Raw genomic sequence first — 13,073 nt, forward strand, 5'->3', positions numbered from 1 at the left:
GCCCGCGGGGAGCTGGAGAGGGGAAGGGGAAGGGGAAGGGGGAGGAGGAGGCGCGGGCAGGGGAGGAGAGGAAAAAGTTGCGCTGGGAAGTTTGGAAAGTTGGGAAGTGGCTGCTGCGGGCTTCGCCTCCCTCCGCCCGCGTGTGAGGGAGCGAGCTAGGGAGCAGGAGAGAAGCGAGAGAGCGCCTGCCATGCCCATCAGACCCCGCCTCGCCGCGCCCGGGCGCGGAGCTCTCCCCGACTCCCTGCGGCCCGGCCCGGCGCGGCCCCGGCCCCCCGCCCCCCGCGCCGGGTCCTCCCCTCCCCCCGCCCCGGCGGCCCCAGCCCCCCGCTCGGCCCGGCTCCGCGCCGCTCTCCCGCCCTCCTCTCTCCCTCCCTCCCGGCCGCGGAGCAGCATGGCGGAGCCCGGGCAACGGCCGCGCGGCCGCCCGCCGCCCCTCTGAGCCCCGCTCGGGGGCCACCGGGCGCCCCAGACCCGACCCCCGACCCCGCCGCGCCCGCCGCCGCACTTGTCCCCCCGCGCGCCCCCTGGAGCGCCGCGCACCCCTGGGACCGTTGCGCGCCCCGGGTCCCCAGCATAACCCCGCGACCCCGCGCGCCCGCCGTCCCGGTACTACCCCGAGAACCCCGCGCGCCCCTGGACCGCGACGCAGCTCCGGGACCTCCGCGCGCCTCGGCAACCCCGCGCGCTCTCACAACCCCGGGGCTCGGCCAACCCGGCTGCGCGTCCCGGCCAAAGGGCCCCGCCCCAGAGGATCCCCCTCTTGCAACAGACGGAGCCCCGCCCCAGAGGGACCCCCCAGGTCCGGCAGGGACATCCAGCCACGCCCCAGAGGGCTCCCGGCATCCCGTGTCTGGAGCCCCGCGCTCCAGAGGAACCTCCGTGCCCAGCCGGGGGCTGCCCGCCCAGCTGAGGGGCGCCGCCCAGAAGGGTCCCCCGCGCCCCGCGGGCCCCGGCAGGATGCACGCCGCCCTGGCGGGGCTGTTGCTCGCCGCCCTCCTCGCCACCGCCCGCGCCCGCCCGCAGCCCCCGGACGCAGGACAGTGCCGGCCGCCCGGATCGGTGAGCGAGCGCCCGCCCGGCCACTCTCCCGGCCGGCCACTCCAGCCCTGCGGGGACGATGGTTTGGGGGGTCCTACCTTCCGCACCCACCTCGGCCCACCCGCTCCACCTCCGCCCGCCGGGCGCAGCCTCGGGCGCCCTTCCCTGGCTTCTGCCGCCGGGGCTCCAGCTCCGTCCGGGGAGGCGAGTTGGGGCGCTCCTTCTCCAGCTCCTTCTCCAAACGCTGACGCTCTCGGGCTCTCCTCGACTTTCGGTCCTGCTTGGACCTTTCCTCTCCGTGCCCTTTTTGACTCCCCTCTTTCTTACTTTTAGCCTGTCCTTACCCTCTGGTTCCTCTCTTCTCATTTCTGACTGTTTCTACCATTCCTTACCCTTCTCTTCTCTACCCCTTCCTCTCATTCTTACACGCTCAGACCCCTTGCAGGCTTCCCTCTCCCCCCTGGTCCCCACCCTTGACCTAAGGCAAACTTTCTCCCTCTCCAGCCCAGGCCCCAGCACCCACTCTCCCAAGTGCCCCGATTTCACAAAAAGGAGGAAGATTCCAGAGGAGAGGAAGGGAAGTGCCAGGACATGCTGGCCTAATGTTTCCTTGGGGGGTTGAGTAATTACTAGTTCTCCTCATTTTTCTTCCAAACTCAGGAATCCCTTGATTGCCCTCAGTCTCTCTCCCTCAAAGTGTAAATTAACGCATGGAAAATAACTCTGAATTGGAGGCCAGGGACCAGGAAAAGTTTGTGTAGGGTCCTCACTGGCTGCGCTCTTAGTTGACCTTGGGCAAGGTGCACCTCCAGTGTCGTGACTTGTTCAGAAACAGGGAGCTCCGCGACAGGCAGGGTGCTCAGAGCTAGTCTCTCTCCAGTATGCTGGGATTTACAATTTTGGGTTGTCAGTAAAGTAAGGTACTGTTCCCTTTGCCCTCCCTGACGGATACTTCTCATTTATGCTAGAATCAAGCAGAAGAATTTTATGAGTTGACCGAAAGCTTGCAGACGGTGGATGGCAGTGGACAGTCCAGGGGGTATTCTGGATAGAAAATGCCTGAGAGAAACGATAGTCCCTTTCTCATGCCCCTTAACCCCTGGACCTAAACTGGATCTGGAGAAATGAGCCATGTCCTCCTGCCCCTCCTTCACCTCTACACAGACACACACATCCCTCTTCAGAGCTTAGGTGATGGCAGAAAATTGGACTTGGAGACCAGGTACACCTTTGGAGGGGAGGAGCCCAGAAAGCATGTACATTTCTTGGGACTAATTCTGTGAAATCTTTCCCTCCCAAATCAGGGCCTTGAGACTTTATTTAGCCTGCAGGTTTTAAAGCACTTTCTCATCTGTGGTTTCAGCTGGTGGAGCAGAGTAGCTGACACCCCAGACCTGCCCTCCAAAAAGAAAATTGTATCCGCCCTGCTGAATGGGAAGTAGCTGTTTAAATAGGTGTGCTATTTTTAATAGGTGTTCTGCTTTCAAAGTGCTCTTGGCATGTATCTTCTAATGGTTGGATTTAAAAGTTATATGACTTCCTCCTTTCTTGCCAGAGCAGGACTCTTGGTCCCCCTCTTTCCACCCTCCCCATGAAACACCACCGGTGAAGGTTTGGCTTGGCCAAGCACGAATATTCTCAGGTGGTGTGGCGGTCCTTGGCACTCACAGTGAGAGCCAGTCATAATGAGAGCTTCCTTCACTGCCTCCTCCCTCTGTGCCTGGCACTGTTCTTCGGGCTTATTTACGTAGATTGTGTCTTTTCATTCTCCCAACAATCCCTGGGGTGGCTGCTTTCAGCTCCCATTTTACAGATGGGGAAACTGAGTCTGTGGGGAGTGAAACAGTGTGCTTAAGATCGTACAGCTAAGATATGGGTCTTTCAGCTTCCAAAGCCCTTGCTTCTTCCCGTGGCCCCATGTAGCTCTCTGCCTTCCATCCCCAGCTCCACCTGCCCCCTCTGTTCTAACCTTGGCTTAATTCTGCTGCCTTCGGCCTCACTGCCTTCCTTTACCTGTCCCCCTGCAGCAGAGGGACCTGAACTCCTTCCTGTGGACTATTCGGCGCGACCCGCCGGCCTACCTGTTTGGCACCATCCACGTCCCCTACACCCGCGTCTGGGACTTCATCCCGGACAACTCCAAGGCGGCCTTCCAGGCCAGCGCCCGCGTCTACTTTGAGCTGGACTTGACAGACCCCTACACCATCTCGGCGCTGGCCAGCTGCCAGCTGCTGCCGCACGGGGAGAACCTGCAGGACGTGCTGCCCCGTGAGCTCTACTGGCGCCTGAAGCGCCACCTGGACTACGTGAAGCTGATGATGCCGTCGTGGATGACGCCCGCGCAGCGGGGCAAGGGGCTCTACGCCGACTATCTATTCAACGCCATCGCGGGCAACTGGGAGCGCAAGAGGCCGGTGTGGGTGATGCTCATGGTGAACTCGCTCACGGAGACCGACGTGCGCTCCCGGGGCGTGCCTGTGCTTGACCTCTACCTGGCCCAGCGGGCCGAGAAGATGAAGAAGAGCACCGGGGCCGTGGAGCGCGTGGAGGAGCAGTGTCATCCGCTCAATGGGCTCAACTTCTCCCAGGTAAGCGCGCAGCGCCCGCCCCAGAGCCCGGCAGCCCCCGTGCGCCTTGGTCCTCTTCTCTGATGGTGTTCCCTCGGCAGGCAGAACCCTGCCCTTCCCCGAAAGGGAGAGGGTCTTCGGGGCTGTGGGGCCGCTCTTGAGCTGCCTTTGTGGTGGTATGAGGGCAAACTGGCATGTGCTGGAATTGGGGGTAAGAGTTTGTGTGTTTTCTTCTATCTCAGTGGTGCTACCTGTTGGGGATACACACTCCCCACCTGCTGTGCTCGCCCGAGCAGAAAGTATTTCCCTCGGAGCATCACAGTGATGGAAAACAAAAAGAAGGAGTTTCCAGTTTGGGCCTGACTTTCCCTGAGACCCTGGGGTCTCGAGAGCAGGAGGCTGTCTTGAGGCTGTTGTATGGGTGCATCCAGGCAGCTGTGTGTATGTACGGAGGACGAATAGAGGGAGACGGGCTTCTTGGGGTGGGGTTGGGGGCGGGGGGCAGGAGAAGTGCGACGGGCCTGGTCTCTAGTGACCCTGGCTTGCTGTTAAGCGCTGCCAGATTTCCCGGGGCCTCTGCAAAGCTCCAGGTGACCCTCGGACTGCCTCCCGTAGGCTGGGAGAAAGTCAGCGAGGATAGTTCTGGGGTTAATAATTTCAGAGAAATGTGTTCACTTCAAGGTTGACAGTTCTGATTTCTGAACCTCAGGTGTAGGGGCAGGGAGAAGGGCGGAGCTTAGGAGGTTTAAAGTCTCTGGCTGCCAGAGACCTGATCCAGCAAAATGTCATGAAAAGCCCCGTCTCCGTGGTCAGAGGTCACTCACAACTCACTGGCCCCAAACTCAACTCTGAGGCCCAGGGAACAATGAGTTCACATCTGCGCCTTGAGAACGGGCTGTCAGTCCCTGAGTCAGGGCTGGTGGCGCCTGCAGGGAGGCCGGGCCCATGCCCCAAGCGTGGTGTGGTCCCCAAGACATACTCCTCCCGTAAGGAGACAGCCCCATACATTGGCCAGACTAGAAACTCTACCACTGGAACCAGACCTGCTTGGCTGCCCCTGAGATGTTGCAAGCTCTTCACCAGGGAAACAGGGGCAGAAACTGATCCCCCTTCGGAGATCTCTGGCTTTTGTTTTTCCAGGGGAAATGCAATATTGTCCCCGGGGAGGTAAGAAGCCAGATTGATTTGCCGGCCAAATGAAAGGCGGGTTTGTCGCTTCTCCTGCTGGCTCTCCCATAATTGTGGAGCCCTTACCCAGAGGGCCCCGGTGGCAGGAATATTGGGGCAGTTAGTCACGCCCCGCAGGGTTCTGACTACGCCTGACTCCTTCTCTGCGGGGAAAAATCCTGTGCATTCTCTGGCCCAGTGCTGATTCCTCTGAACGTACCGGCTTTCTCCCTCTGAAGTGACTTTTCCCTTGCCAGCCTCGGGAGCTGATATTATCTGCGTTGGGCTCCCCAGCGCTCGCCGCCCATCTCATTTTGGAGGCAGGTTTGTAGGAGGCCTCTCTGTTCAGAGCCCTCACGTCTGGCCTTGATATCTTTTTTAGGCTGGGGAGGTGGGGGGATCCACCGTCACTCTCAACACCCTCTTTGTACCAACCACAGAGGAATCCGACCAGAGGCGAAGGGAGCACACAGACCCTCTGGTTAAACAGCCCCTGGCTTTAATCTGTCTCTCTTAAAACAACAAAACTATCTTTCTTCGAGGTCTGGAAACACTGCTGTTCAACCAAAGGACGGCTTTGGTAGGTTGAAAACATTTGCAGGAAAGTGCGTGAGGTTATGTTTTAGGAAAAGTTCCTGAGAGCCATTCATCGGCCAGCGAGGAGCCCGCTGACAGTCTCCAAAGCCCACATTTGAAGATCAAACAGACTCAAACCTCTGGTTTCAAAAACGCACCCACCCATCACCAGCCCGGGCCCGCTCTTAAAATTGTTCTTGGGTCCAGCTCCTCGAGAGGGCTGTAGGAAGCAAGTCCTGAACAAAAGAAAACAGGACTCCTCTCGGTTCCCTAATCTGCACACCCTTCACCACCTGCCAGAGTGCCTGACCCCGCCAATTTGTCCTGTTATCATTTTGGAGCGAGGTGATGAAATCTCTCCTCCATCCCCGTGGGCAGCCGTGGGCTAACTGTGAAGGGAGGGATTCCAGAGCCTGGGCAGTTGGGGTTGTTAGGGATCCCCAACCCCAAAGTCAGAAATGCAACAGCCTTCTCAGTAAAATTGTATGCACGCATGCACAGTTTGATATGAACATCTGTGATGCATTATTGTACTGAAATATCTGTTAAGTGCATCAGATTTTTATTTTTTCTTTCCTCCCAGCATTACTGTTATTGCAAAATATTTGGGGAGGGGGGAGCAATGAGAGAGGAAGGACGGAAAAAAAGCCTTAAAAGAGAGCGCCTGTTTGTTAAGACTGGAATTTTAGTGTGTGTGTGTTTTTTTTTAATAAATTTATTTATTTTATTTATTTATTTTTGGCTGCGTTGGGTCTTTGTTGCTGTGCGCGGGCTTCCTCTAGTTGCGGCGAGCGGGGGCTACTCTTCGTTGCGGAGCACGGGCTTCTCATTGCGGTGGCTTCTCTTGTTGCAGAGCGTGGGCTCTAGGCGCGCAGGCTTCAGTAGTTGTGGCACACGGGCTCAGTAGTTGCAGCTCGTGGGCTCTAGAGCACAGGCTCAGTAGTTGTGGCGCACGGGGCTAGTTGCTCCGTGGCATGTGGGATCCTCCTGGACCAGGGCTTGAACCCGCGTACCCTGCACCGGCAGGCAGACTCTGTAACCGCTGCGCCACCAGGGAAGCCCGATTTTAGTTTTAACTTTAGTAATTCTCAAAATTTTATATTTTCTTCTGGTCAGAAATACCACATTTTGCCTTGCTAAATGGAGAAAGAAAGCTACATGGGCTAGAGGAATGACTGAAAAAGTTTCTTCCTATCATCGCACAGCTTGAAAGATCCAGCGTCTTGGCCGTGGTCTCTGATTTTAATATAAACTGAGGGTACTAGACCCAACTATCACCATGAGTTTGCTCTGTGTCCTTGAGCAAGCCACGTCACCTCTCTGGACCTTGTTTTTCCCACCTGTGAAATGAGACATCAGGATTAGGTCATCATTGAAGCCACTCCAGCCCTGACCTTCCATGGGACGATTATAAGCAACTCCATGTGCCAGGCACCTTGCAGGAGGCTCCGCACGCTTTTTCATCTTGTTGGAGTCTCACAACCCTGGAACTTTCTAAGGTGGGCACTCAGAAAGGCTGGATGACTTGCCCAAGGTCACGTGGCTAGTATGGAACAGAGCCGGTCTGCCTGACTCTAAAGGAAGGATGCACTCCTCCTGCTGCCCCATGCGCATTCTCTAGACTTCTTCCATGTAGGTAGTTCGTGTCCTGCAATTCTTCCTTCAGTCCTTTCTTCTGTTTTCTTCTTTCCTTTAGAGCTTAAAGGCTTAAAATTTTTACTTCTTGGAGAATTTATACTTCTAGAGAAATTATTTCCTTTGGCTATGTGGCTGGAGCAGGGATGGTAAAGGCAGGTCCTCTGAAGATTTCCGTGATGTGTTACAGACAGCTCAGCATAGTGGGCTGAGAGATGGGAGACTAACTTCTAGGTTTCAGCCCCAGCTCTGGCTCTAAAACCGATGACTGGTATGTAACTCTGGTATTCTTAACTAGCAATCGAATTGGGCAGTAGTGACCAGCCTTTCACAGCTGAGCTGGTTTTGTGAGGACGTGAGAAGCTGCTACCTGTGGGAGGTTGTCTAGAGGGTAAAATGACTACCTAGGTATAAGGCTTGTGCTTGGGAAAGAGTCCGGGCGGCTTCAGGACAAGGAAAGGAGAAGGCTGCTTGGGAAGCGTCAGCTCTGCCCTGTTGGCACCTTCTGCCGGCAGCCCTGTCCACTGCCCGTGCTTTGCTGAACAAAGTAAAGCTGGAGTAATAGGGCGTGGTGGCAGCCCCTGCCCTCGGGGGCCTGGGGATGCCTGAGCTTTGAGTCCAGATCTTGTGACAATCTTGGGACCTGCAGATTTCAGTCGGCTCTGCGGGCTGCCTCTGGGGACTGGTACCAGCTGCCACGAACACACTGGGCTGATTCGGAGACCTCCTTCTCCCTCTAGGGGGCCTCAGTCCCCCCCACTCAGTACGGTGGAGGCACTAGATGAGGAGACCTCTAAGTTATGTGGTTCTCTGAGGCAAAATAAGAAAACGGGACACTGCCATTCTGTACTTGGCTGTGATTTAGCTAACATGACGATGCCATCCATCCAATGTGCGTAGAGCCTGAACATTTGGGCGTGGCTGCCAAGGGCGTCCGAAATGTTTGTAAAATTCTACAGCCCCCTCTCTAGGGAGTTAGAAACCCCAAAGTCATCATTTATTGAGCTGTATCTCTGTACAGGGTGCCACATTAGACCTCGTAAGTACATCATCTCTAATCCTCACAGAGATACGACAAGGCAGAGTATCATTTCTCTTTTACAGACAAGAAATTAAGGCTTTAAAAGGTTAAGTCATTTGGTTGTGATTATACAGCCAGGTGAGGCGGGCTCAGGATTCAAACTCAAGTGTCTGACGCCAGAGTGCATGTTTTTCAAGATTCCGAGAGCTGACGTAATTTTGTTTTTAAGAGTCAGATGGCATTATCTGGTGACATGTGTGTGTATTGGAGTGGAGGGAGATCACCATATCTTTCTAAAAAATAAAATAAAATATTAAAAATGTATAGAAAGAGATCATTGAAAAGTGCTGAAACTGATTTTCTGCCTGGCTTAGAAATTGAATCTTATTCTAAACTAGGAGTTCCCAAAGGCATGCCCAGCTTTCCAAGGGACCGTTGTGAAGACGGCACCCCTAACACAGGCTAGGCAGCACAGTTGAATAAAGGGTGTCCTTGGTTATAGTCAGAGGTCCTATATCTATACCGCATATTATTGGGTGCTCAGTTAGTATTTAGAGAGAGAATGAATGAATGAATGGTCAGAAGCCATGATATGACGATCCCTGCTTCCCTTCCTTCCTTCCTTCATCCAGCACTATTGAATGAATGAATGAATGAATGAATGAAGAAAGATGACACAAGCCACAGTGAAGAGCCTCTTCCTTGAACTTTAATGGGTCCACACCATCCTACAAGGACACAAAATGTGGAAATCATGAAGTGGGTAGTTGAACACAAAGTAGGCTCTAGCCCTACCCCATCCCTACCTTGGCTGTGACTCTGGGCTTGTCCTGTCCCTCTCTGGGCCTAGGTTGCCCCTCTGTCCCACGATTTCCAGGCCCGACCCAGTTCTGACTTCTGCGGTTTTCATCTTCGGTCCTTGTATCTTGGAGGCCCCGGGCCACCCTGAGATCTCGAGCCTGAGTTCTCCACCGTTGGGAGGGGCTGGCAGGCTTGTCTGTGGCGGGCTGCTGCCGATACCTACTCATCCGGAAGCCTGCTAGTTCCGGTGGGTGACCTGCTGCCTCTTGTTGCCAGCCTGCAGGGCAGACAGAGCCCCAGCCCATCATGGCACAGTCTAGTGGATAGCTGCCCAGCCTTGGAGCCTGCCCGTCATCAGGACCCCTCTCCCTCACTGGCTCCCTCACTCTTTCAGCCAGAGTACCTTAGTGTCACCCAGGACAATGCTGGGAGCAGAGACTGGGAAACAGCCTAGAGTTTTCCCCTGGAGAGTTCACTGCCAGGTCAGGGAGAGTGAGCATCATCAGTCCTTTCTTACAGCCGTGGAAACTGAGGCATGGAGCGCCTGTGCATTAGTCTCCCCTGTGTCCTGTCTCCACATGTCACACGGAGAGCCTGTTCTTACTTTCTCTTGCTGTTATACATCTCCATCTTGCAGAACCCACTCTCACTTCCCATCCTCCAAGAATGGCTATTGCTGGGTCCTACACCCCACCTGAGCCTCCACGGCAGCTACAGCAGCACCGACCTTTGGTCCCTCAAGTCCTCAGTACTCGTCCCTACTTCTGGCTTCCCATCAGATCTATGTGCCTTCCCCAGAGTGAAGGGGCCAGACACCTCCCCTAAGACCGTTGGGCACCCCTAAGGATGTCCGACCATGCTGAGCCCTCTTCTCCCCAGAAGACAGCCACAGAGCGAGAGCCCCTGGGTCAGTATTGGCTCCAAGCACAGGCTGGCCTAGTCTGCACGTGTAACTCCAGATCCTGGCCTGGGAGCAAGCTGCTTCTGGCCCCGCCTTCACGCTGCGCTTCTGGAAGCCTGCCACACCCACCGTGGCTCCCGCACCGAGCCCTGTGGTTAGGAGCTGTTCAGCAAATGTCTGTCACACGGTGTGGAAGTCACTTGGGGGACCCCTAGCACTGACCCCTAGGCGTGTGTACTCTCAGACTCTTCGTGTGCCCGGAGAGCTGTTTGCAAAGAGCTCCTGCCAGCACAGCAGGCTCTGTCCTTTTTTTTTTTTCTCCCCCTGACTTGGTTAACTCAGACTTTAGCATTTAATATATTATCCCAACATGAGGTGGGGGTGGGGGAACAAACTCAGGAGCAGACGCACAGGATGGCTTAGGTACCTCCATCAAAGGAGAGTGAGGCCATAAAGCCGGAGGTGACCAAGATGTCATGAAATATTCTAGTCTCAGAATCAGAAGGTCACACAGCATGACGTCTTCCTGATTTACAGAATCTCCGAATCCTGAGCCGGGACTTGGAGGCTCAGGGAATCTAAGAATGGGGAAATCTTAGAACATCAGGCTCAGAGGCATTTTTGGACTCGAAGAATCTTCACATCGTGAAATCCTAGCCCCTTAGCTTTGAAGACATTTTTTCAGCTCATACACACAGACTTCTAAAATCTTAGAGTTGGAAGGGACCAGTTCTCAAGAATTCCAAGAAGTCCCATCCACAAACACAGTGATCTGCTTCCCGCAGCAGCTCACCCACCAGCCGATCCCAGGCCAAAGAGAAAAGCCTGAGCGGCAAAGCCCTTTGAGACGGAGATAAAAATGGGAGCGTGCCCGTGCCTTTGTTAATAGTTCCCATTTGGACATCTCTCAAAGCCAGGAAGAGGTCGCCTGGTAATACAGCTTTCCGAGGGAGGAAACTGAAGAATGGGACAAGCCTGCTGCCTGCCAGCCGGGCTGCCGCGTTCTCTCCCCCTCGAGTTTGCTTCTAAATATTATCCACTTCACTCCCTTTTATCTCCCATCACTGGCTCTCTGTCCGCCCACTTAATCCACAGGCAGCCGGTGGCCCAGCCTTCAGTTCTGCTCAGGGGCTGCCAAGCCGTCTGGCTGAGCAGCTCCTCCAGCATCCGCAGGCTTTTCAATCTGCGCAGAGTATCCGCTGGAACACAAAACGTTGCCCCAAGCCTGGAAATGCTGTTGCTTGTGCTGGGCCCTCTCCCTCTGCAGGAATTTCCTCCTTCCCTCTTCTACTCCTGATTCCTATGAGATATCCAAGGTTCAGCTCAATGCTGTACCTCCTCCAGGAAGTCTTCCCAGAATGCTCCTAAATCTCATCGGCTTGGGAAGACTTTGTGCAAGTCTCAGCCACATCTATTCTTTCCCTCCATGGAATTTTTTAGGGCATTTTATAATATTCTTTCGGCACTTACATATTTTACATTCTGTTATAATTATTACTGAGACAGTCTTTTCTTTCCTAATCAACCTGGCTTCAAAACCTAGCTCAAACTATGCTCACAATTGATTACAAAATGAGACTGGATGTGTTCCATTTCTGAAGTTGGGGCCCTGTGGTGTATCCTGTGGTTGAGGCGTTGTCAGCTCTGGATGCTAACAGGGGGCTGCGTCTCGGCCTCTGTATCCACAGAAAGCCTCAGCCTGCCCACCTGAGACACAGAGACAGTTCAGTGCTGTCGCTGGTCCCTTTGGTGAGGACTTTGTAACATCCACAGGTCACTGTTGGATTTCTCCCTCTCCTTCCTGGAACACTTTGTTGTTTTCTCTTCCTCGTCTGTTCCTTGCAGACAAAGCCTTCTTTTGTTCTCCTCTTCTCTACCCAGAGTTCATGTGAGCTTCTCCAGGTTCACTCCATCCCCCACTTAATTTTCATTGAAAAATGTTTAATTTTATCCATTACCTGCTACTTTGCTGGGGGCTGCTGTGCTGCTGACCTGTTCTACTTCTCTCTCCCTTCCTCTCTCTGTCACACAATCCATGGTCAGGCCTCCAAGCATTTGCCTGTGCTGTTCCCTCTACCTGGGAGCCCTTCCCAGTTTTTATTGTCTGGCTATAAAGGTTCCTGAGGGCAGTCATTTGAAAAGCCTGGACTCTTCAAGCAAATGATCCTTGAAAGTCTGATCCAGACTTTCATCCATGGTCACCAGATTGGACTGAACCCTCTGGGCTGATACCACCTGATCATACGTAACTCAGCAGTTTGAGTTTAGGTGCAGTGATGTGACTGGTTTTGAGCATTGTGGGTTTTTTCCTTTTCTTTTCTGATTTTTTTGTTGAGGCTTAATTGACATCACATTATATTAGTGAGAGATTGAGAGAGAGCCAGCTCTGGTGATGGGCACTAATCCTATCATGAGACCCCACCTTTATGACCTCTTATAAACCTAATTCCCTTGTCAAGTTTCCAACTCCAAATACTATCATAATGGAGTTTGGGGCTTCAACATATGGATAGAGTGGCACAAACATTCAGTCCCTAACAGTGGGTGAGTTGTACCGGGGTCACTCTGAATGCTTGGCTACCCTTGAAAAGAGCCAGAAGGTCGTCAGATTTGGCCCACACAAGTCAGGGCCCTGGGGCCATTTCTGGGTAATGGCCTAGGTCCTGTGCAGTCTCTCTTCAGTGGCACCTGCTGCTAGCCTGTGTTCCTCCCTGACTAGGCAAAGGTAGTTTCCCTGGGGGAACCTACAGGCTTTCAGATTGGTCCCTGACCACCATCCACCTCCCCCGTCGGCAGTGCATCTATTCCCCGGCCCTGGGTGCTGAGACCCTTTTATATCATCTTTTATTCTTGGGGTTCTCCCTTTTCTCCCCAGTGGGTCAGGAAGAGCAGGGGAAAGCACTCAGTTTTACTTCTCTTACCTTGTGAACCTATTTCTCTGCATAAAGCTTCCTCCCTCCCTCCCTCATTCAGAGGGACATCCTGGTCTGATTAACCTTCAGAACCAAGAATTAGTCTATATTCACACAGCATAGCACAAGACTCAGCTCAGAAGTCCCTTAGGACACCTCGGGGCACTGGCCCAGGACGGGCCGGTGCTCCATCAGGGCCCAGAATCATTGCACTCATTGGGAGTGCAGGTCACCTGAGGCTAGTTGGGGTAACCTTCCTGCACCTTAGTTTCCTATCTATCAATTTCATCTGCTTGCTGTGAGGATTAACTGATTAAAAGTGCCAGACACACATAGTTATTCTTGCGTCTTTAAATTAGCATCATCATATAATTTTTCAAGAAATGCTTTTTAGCTCCCACTGTGTGCCAGATGCGGGCATTTGTGCTGGAGATACGAAAGTGACCAAGAAC

The 13,073-nt window shown here is 54.0% G+C and overlaps 1 protein-coding gene across 1 annotated transcript in view; it reads left to right on the top strand.

The window, feature by feature from the left end:
- Window positions 1-415: 415 nt before the first annotated feature.
- The window catches only part of TRABD2B (TraB domain containing 2B), a 219,179-nt gene continuing 206,521 nt past the window's right edge, over window positions 416-13,073 (top strand). Inside the window, exons 1-2 of the mRNA XM_004273891.3 lie at window positions 416-1,062; window positions 3,069-3,629. Coding sequence (XP_004273939.1) covers window positions 961-1,062; window positions 3,069-3,629 — 663 coding nt within the window. The 5' untranslated portion in view covers window positions 416-960. The remainder of the gene's footprint in view (window positions 1,063-3,068; window positions 3,630-13,073) is intronic.

This window comes from Orcinus orca, chromosome 1 (assembly GCF_937001465.1).
Source record: "Orcinus orca chromosome 1, mOrcOrc1.1, whole genome shotgun sequence".
Taxonomy (NCBI): Eukaryota; Metazoa; Chordata; class Mammalia; order Artiodactyla; family Delphinidae; genus Orcinus; species Orcinus orca.